The sequence below is a fragment of the Bidens hawaiensis genome, unplaced genomic scaffold, assembly GCF_021521415.1.
Source record: "Bidens hawaiensis isolate Kalapana, Puna unplaced genomic scaffold, B.hawaiensis_p1.1 tig00023049_1, whole genome shotgun sequence".
Lineage (NCBI taxonomy): Eukaryota > Viridiplantae > Streptophyta > Magnoliopsida > Asterales > Asteraceae > Bidens > Bidens hawaiensis.
This window is the reverse complement of record NW_027493602.1, coordinates 214,408-222,296: the sequence shown is the minus strand read 5'-3', so window position 1 is coordinate 222,296 and position 7,889 is coordinate 214,408. Positions and strand designations below refer to the sequence as shown.

Here is a 7,889-nt window from a genome sequence, read left to right as displayed (position 1 = left end):
AATCCCGGAATAAACAATGGCACCATAATAGAATCAAAAGATGCATCGTGGTTTGAATATATGTTCCCATGTTTGGATAAAGGAAAACTGAGCTATTCTAGACCGGTTGAAGAAAGTATTCAAAACGAGAGTACTGGAGATGAACCTCGGGAACAATCTGAGACAGAGGAGGTTGAAATCAGAAAAATTAAACGACAAAGGACTGAAAAATCCTTCGGCCCTGATTTCCTTACCTACATGGTAGAAGAGGAACCTCAAACGTATCAACAAGCGGTGAATTCCGCTGAAGGACCTCAGTGGAGGGAGGCCATCAAATGTGAGATAGATTCTATCTTACAAAATCATACGTGGGAACTAGTGGATCTTCCTTAAGGGTGTAAACCACTCGGATATCGATGGATCTTCAAGAAGAAGATGAAACCTGATGGCACCATCGATAAGTATAAGGCAAGGTTGGTGATCAAAGGATATAAACAACGAGAAGGTTTAGATTACTTTGATACATATTCGTCGGTTACGCGAATAACATCTATAAGGTTGGTGCTTGCCATTGCCGCCATTAGAAACTTGGAAGTTCACCAAATGGATGTAAAAAAGGCTTTCTTGAATGGAAATCTAGAGGAAGAGATTTACATGGAACAACCCGAAGGCTTCATAGCCGTTGGGCAAGAAAAGAAAGTATGTAAACTTGTGAAATCCCTGTATGGATTGAAACAAGCTCCTAAACAATGGCACCAAAAGTTTGATCGTGTCATGCTTGATGCTGGGTTCAAAAAATGAATGTGACAAATGTGTATAAGTGAAGGACACATCCAATGGATATGTCATTTTGTGTCTATACGTAGATGATATGCTCATTGCTGGAAGTGATGACAAAATCATAACGTCCACAAAGAACATGCTAAAAGCAATATTTGACATGAAGGACATGGGTTTTGCGGATGTGATTTTGGGAGTTAAAATCACACGAACCCAAAATGGACTTGTTTTAAGTCAATACCATTACGTGAGCAAAATTCTTGAGAAGTTTAATGCGAATGACTCTAATGTAGCTAGAACTCCCAATGACACAAGTCAACATCTAGCTAAGTATAGAGGTGAACCCGTTAACCAGTTGGAATACTCAAGAATTATTGGTAGTTTGATGTATCTTATGAGTTGCACTAGACCCGACTTAGCATATGTTGTAAGCAAGCTAAGTAGATACACAAGCAACCCAAGTTCAAGTTATTGGAACTGTGATTCGGTTGCTTCGGTACCTAAGATACACTAGAGAATACGGGTTACATTATAACAGATATCCAGCAGTTGTCGAAGGACACTGTGATGCAAACTGGATATCTGACACGAATGATTCCAGAGCAACAAGTGGGTATGTATTCACACTTGGAGGTGCTGCTATATCGTGGAAATCGTCTAAACAAACGATTATAGCTAGATCCACGACGGAATCAGAATTCATCGCCCTTGATAAAGCGGGCGAAGAGGCAGAATGGTTACGTCAATTTGCTATATACCAAGATGGCCTAAGCCGGCATCGACCATCTGTATACATAGTGATATCCAATCGGCAATTGGCAGAGCTCATAGCACAATGTATAATGGTAAGAATAGACATATTAAACGTAGACATAATACGGCACGACAACTAATATCTACTGGAATTATCACTGTTGACTACGTGAAGTCAAAGGATAATATAGCGGATCCGCTAACAAAAGGCCTAAGTAGAGAGTTAGTTCAGAAGTCGGCCATGGGAATGGGACTGAAGCCCTTGAAAAATTAATGTTCATGCGAAGGAAACCTAACTCAACAGACTGGAGATCCCAAGAATTGAGTTCAATAGAAAAACCTAATTGTATGAATTAGTGCGGTCACTGTGGGGGGGGGGGGGGGGATAACCCTACAATTTTAAGAGGGAGATTACCACGTAGCAAGGTAACCTTCCTAGTCCATTCCTAAAGTGACAAGTGTGAGGCTAAGCATATGGCTTTTAATAATTCGACCAAGGTAGTTATACATGGTGAATCACCTATGTGAGAGAGAAGTGGGGTCGCTTCGAAGGGTGTTGTTGGGCACAATACTTAATAGCTCTTGCAGAACCAGGCGCATGTTCATGACCATAACGAACATAACTATGTGGACTTGACTTTGTCAGGGAGAGTCTTGTGTGAAGTGTATTGTCTACACAAACGGCAAACGAGTTCAAAGACATCACTGTCTACACAGAGCCAGTGGGCTAAGTATGCTTCATAAGCAAAGGTTCAAAGGATAACACCTACCTATTGTATGCAAGATTCAACTGCTGAAATCTAATCGGAATAATGTTGTTTCGACCTCCATTCATGTGGGGGATTGTTGGAAGTTTTAAGTGTGTGAATGAAGGAAGTGGTAAATGTTTGTCCCACATCGGTTTGGGAACAAAATAATAAATGGTTTATAAGGTAGAGCCCTTACACCCATTTGAATTCTTCGTGACATGTTTTACCACAAGTTCTAAGCGCACGCAGGGGGGGTGCAAATTTGGGTTTCTGGACTAGAAATCCATCGAACTCGTGCGTGTCCACGAACTCCGAAAACCCGAGCCCTCGTGAGATTTTTTTGAATTCGTTTTGAATTTGAAATTCAAAAGTTGAAACTGAATTGGTCAATATTATTAATAATCATTATGATAATGATTATTATTTTCTGTTTTATAATCTGCACTAATGATCATTAAAGTGATATTATTTCAATTTAATAGTCATTAACAGGTGTGATTATGATTCTTACCAAGACCAGCCATTCAGTTTAGACACACCAAATCAAACACACTTCTTCTACTACCTCTCTACAGCAATAATATTTCGCTTTCGTTTTCAGGTAAGTGATCGAGTCCGGCAGAGCACCGATTCTGTTTCGAACCGGAGTACCCTAGGAACAGACCACGAATCTGTTTAAGGGAATTGTGTTAAACACAAACCCGGTTTACTGTGTCGATTGTTTCTTTATTTCTGTTTATTATTAATACAAGATTTACAACAAATGGATGTGGTGTTCTATCTTTGCAAATATTGATTTTCCAATGTGGCTTTATGTTAAAGGACTATGCATTAACGTCTAGCAAACTTTGTGACATTTATCTTGATGTAGTGTTTAGATAAGCATTAAGCCCCATAATCGATTAAGATCTCAAAGTTGTGATATTCGTCCCTAGAGACATAGGGGAGGCCAAAACGATAATGAATCATATCCTTTCCAAAGTTAACAAGGGTGAAGAGCCAAAGATTAATCACGATCTAAATCAGTTAGTGTGTAATTTTTTTAGAGTCATTTTAAGAATTTGGAGCGGATTCATAAATAATAAATTGAATCAAATCTATCTTCAACCATGAATAGATTTTAAAAGTAACCTAGGAGGACCCATGATTAATATATGAAGACCCATGATTTAACATAAAAAAACCTAGGAAGAATTAGGGAAAAGATAAAAAAAACTGAATAACAATAATTCCAACATAACATGAATAGTAGTTTATTATTATTCTATAAAATAAAATGCATCAAAATAGAATAATACATAAATGTATATCTTATAGATTATATTTAGCCAAACAGAAATCAAGTCTGACGATATGAAAAGCATTTATATGCAAACCATTGAAGTTGCAATCTTCACGAATAACCCAAACAATGCAAAAGGACAAGAGAAGTTGGGGCTATGATCACTCTCCAAATCATAAACATGTGATGGCGGCCAGTTTGCGATCATGTTGTCTTGTTGCTTTGGCTTTAACACTTCATCATGCAGTGTTTTAATGTATACCCTCGGCACCTTTTCAATACATTCATCACCTTCTGGGAATCGAGCACTTACTATTGCACAAACAGGCCCTGGTCGTGAAACCATTGAAGTTAATGTGATGTCCTACAAATTGCATAATCACCAACAAAAATAAAGTTTCAGTCAAGGTCCGATGCTTGTCTATGAGAAAAAGTCTTAAAAGTAACATGGATACCTCCGGAGGGATCGTACAATATAGGAGTTTACGTTGTGGCTCATTCTTAACAGTTGCAGAAGTAGGAGACTGGTTAACGCCTAACCCAAATTCCAAGCCATAAGCATCGTCGCATTTGACCCCATCAGGCACTCCCTATGTTACATAATTATTAAAATCAAAATAAAAAATTTAATATTAATGCCTATGTTTAATCATCACTTTGTATATATTAATATGTTAGATCCACGACCAATGTTTTAAAAACCGGTATTTTACTTGTACCGGATTGGACTAAAAAATGGTGCAACCGGTTGAACCGGTTATACCGGAAGGTTCAACTGGTTAAATAGTTTACCTTATAATTTCCTATAATGTAACTTCAACATAAAAATAACCTAAAACTAAATGATTCCTATAACAAAAAATAATCTAAAAGTTAATTCATATTAAAAATATAATGCAAAAGCACGCAATTTTAAAAAAATAGTCCTAAATTTTACATGTTTTATAGTTAATTGTTAGGTTAAAAGTAATTTGAAAAAATATGTGCCACAAATATAAAAAATTTCTCGGATTTCAAACCGGTTTGCCGGTAAAAACCGGTATTTTAGATAAAAACCGCCGGTACGATGTTCTAGCAAACCGGTCAAAAATACCGGACTCAAAATGCCGGCTTGCTGTATAAAATCCTGTTTGACCGGTTCAACCGGCCGGTTTAAACTAGTTTTTAAAACACTTTCCATGACATTAGTTTGTCTGCCCACTTGTGAATTGACTTTTCTGTTTTGACTTCCTTCTAAAAAGCACGTGTTTCTTCAATGTTGTTGAAAATTGGCTTTTGAAAACTAATATTCCATTTCTTAGATTAACTTTCCATTGTAAACTCTTTATAATGTTTTATAAATTAATAAGTGTAGTTACATATATGTATTGTCAAAATACTAACTTAGTATATACTTTAATTTTTAGCGACTACAAAGTAAATAGCTTATTATTATTATTATAATGTCTTTAAGTTTAAACATTAAAGATGTTTAAACTTACATCTTTAATGTCTTGTTCGGTTACGAATCCATTTTTAAGCATCGTCGCTGCAACATATATTGCGAGACTGATCTTATCTGGAAACTTGTGAGTTGCTTGAGTTACGCTTAGTCCCCCGGCACTATGACCTACCAATATCACCTGCGATAACCAGTGTTGTTTTAGCAGAAGTTGTATATGTTTGTAGTTATGTTAGAAACTACATATGGTTTTTTTATGCTTAATATGGTGTGTACCTAAAGCATGAAGAATTGTACCTTTTGATTATGAGGCAAGGAAGACATGAAATCAAGGAGAGGTTTGTTGTATTCATCAAAAGAGAGGATGGTGTTAGGATCAGAAGGATCTATGCCAGCCCCTTTGAGGTCTATGCATGTCACCATATAACCAGAGTTGTACATCATGCTTTTGAGCTTGTACCAACACCAGCCACCTCCACTTATGCCATGAATGAGCACAAAGTGTGGTTTCAATGGAGTCTTCTCCTCTACACACTCTCTATCTCCCATTCTCTCTCTTCATCGGTATCTCTGGCTCATTTTATGGGTATTTATAATAGTATTTGTACATTTGTTTTTGTTTGTTTTTTTTTCTTTTGTGAATTTTATGTTCCAAAGTGGTTAGATAAACTAGAGGTTGCTTTTAAAATTATATAGGTGGGTTTGAGTAAGATATTTTAACCACAAAGGTTAAAATGAATTAACTGAAATTTCAACTTGTTATTTTCGGGTTATAGTGGGTCGACAACTTTAAAAAAAATTGATTGATGTGGGTCAGTGTCTTAAATAAATAGGGCAGGTTGTGGACTGGAACGAGTTCCGGGCCGACCTAAGTATCCACATGAAATGGGTTACGGAACTAAACAGATTTTGGATCGGAACGAGTTCAGATTAGGTTTCGGGCCAGCACAGGTTTCCGCATAGGACGGGTTTCAGATCGAAACGAGTTCGGTTCGGGTTTCGGGCCAACACGAGTTTATGCACAAGACAAGTTTCGAGTCGGTATGACTTTTAGCACATAACAAGTTTCGTTTTGGTCGCTTTTTTAGGTTTTGATTTTTTCTGCACAGGACGAGTTTCTTATTTTTTTTTAACCCGAACCAAAACAACCGTTTTTTAATTTGCCACGTTTTAATCATAACCCATTCTGATCCATGACCCATACTGACCCAACCCGACTCGTTGCCAGTACTATAATAAACCCATCAATGGGACATTGTTCGTCAGCAGATTTGAAGAACCCCAGATTTGAAGAAACCGAGACCCGACATCCAAATGGTTTATTCATAAAATTAGGAAAAAGTTATATAATTTTATAATAAAATATTAATATGTTTTTATATATATTTGTACCAACCAAAGAATAACAAACTAGAAGAAAGCTAGAAACCGCAATATACAAACAAGGCCCTAACAAAAACTTAGACTGAAATAATTTGTTATATTAATAATTTTCTTAGGCTAAAAGTAATCACATTTGCTAAAGCACGCAAGAAGATACTCTAAGAAGTTTGCCCTTTTTTAGACAAAAATATTTTACGTGTTCCGTGTAATTAAGAGTTTAAGACGCCAATGAACACATATGACAAAGGACTGTCTAGTGAGGGGTTTTTTTTTCACCAATTCAATGTAATCGACCAGTTTGATACTATTTTCAACATTCATTTACCTCAAAAAGTTAGTTAATAAGTATTATAACGGTTTGATATTCATACAATTTTAAAGGTTGGTTAATCCTTTGGGCTATACCCGAAAGCTCGTTGCAAAGACATCTAAGGACTCACGGCAGAGTCATCAAAGGTCACGATTTTACTACAACTATATCGCTAGAGGGCATTAAAGATTTTCATTTAGAGGGGTGTAAGACAAAGCAAAGCAAAGAAAAACTTGCTTCATAGAACGTATAGCGCAGCGGTGCACTAAATTAACCAACGAACTTGTTACTACCTTATTCTAATCTCTTTTAGCCATAATTATCCATAAAATCAAGACTAAACTCAATGTTCAATCTATCAGTTATGAATCAAAATCACAGCTAGCGTCTAACTATCTTCAAACTAACTTAGAGAGTTACGAGTTCTCATGTTGCTAATCCCCAAAAGAAAAAAGTGATTCAGTTATATTATTTTAAGACAGAATTACAAATTTTGTCCTTTAAACAAAATTAATTTATGGATCGTGTCTCTTTTTTAGTTTATTTAAGGATGCCGACACAAATCAATACTATCACCTGTAAACAAACTAAAAAAGGGACACGATCCATAAATTGGCTTTGTTTAAAGGACAAAATTTGTATTTATGTCTTACTTTAAAAAGGAAGTAAAGGGCCATTTGTCACACCCCGACCAAAGGCGGCGGAATATGCCGGGGTGCAACCGATTGCCCAAATACACAAGACACTATTTAAAGTGACAAATATTTAATCAGCTCATTTATTTCATAAATCAATAATCAACACATCTCGATTCACACAAACAATTTGAATACAAGTAACAGTTATATCCTAATGGTCTTGGTAACGTTTTCATCAAGTCCTAGAGTCAACAAAAGTCAAACATGTAACATTTCTTAAAATAAAGTTTGTCAACACAAAGGTTGGTGAACAATTCATAAGTTTGAGCATATAAGTATATAGTAATAAAAAGCCACAAAACTTGTATACAAAACAATAAATAATAGCAACAATTTAGATATGCAAAGGATAAATAGTTAGGACCCTTTCTAAATGGTAACAACCAAGTATACTCAGATCATAGTGTCCATGAGGCTACCCGCCTCATGCTAAATAGTTATCGTTAATAAGAATACATTAAAGACACCCTCCATAAGAGAATACCAAATGGACTCGGGATTTCGATTCGAATCG

At 36.1% G+C, this 7,889-nt stretch overlaps 1 protein-coding gene across 1 annotated transcript; it reads right to left on the bottom strand.

Annotated features, from left to right (window-relative positions):
• Positions 1-3,625: 3,625 nt before the first annotated feature.
• On the bottom strand, positions 3,626-5,558 carry LOC143566763 (methylesterase 17-like). Its single transcript, XM_077053371.1, has 4 exons — positions 5,282-5,558; positions 5,025-5,165; positions 3,999-4,133; positions 3,626-3,907 (listed from the first exon to the last, which is right to left on the bottom strand). The coding sequence occupies exons 1-4, from the start codon at positions 5,531-5,533 to the stop codon at positions 3,626-3,628; spliced, it is 810 nt and encodes a 269-aa protein (XP_076909486.1). The 5' UTR covers positions 5,534-5,558.
• Between the last annotated feature and the right edge of the window lie 2,331 nt (positions 5,559-7,889).

Coding starts and splice junctions, on each gene's coding strand:
- LOC143566763 (XM_077053371.1), bottom strand. CDS start 5,533: ATGGGAGATAGAGAGTGTGTAGAGGAGAAGACTCCATTGAAACCACAC. Junction 5,166..5,281: donor CCTTGCCTCATAATCAAAAG/GTACAATTCTTC, acceptor TGGTTATCGCAG/GTGATATTGGTAGGTCATAG. Junction 4,134..5,024: donor CCGAACAAGACATTAAAGAT/GTAAGTTTAAAC, acceptor TATGTAACATAG/GGAGTGCCTGATGGGGTCAA.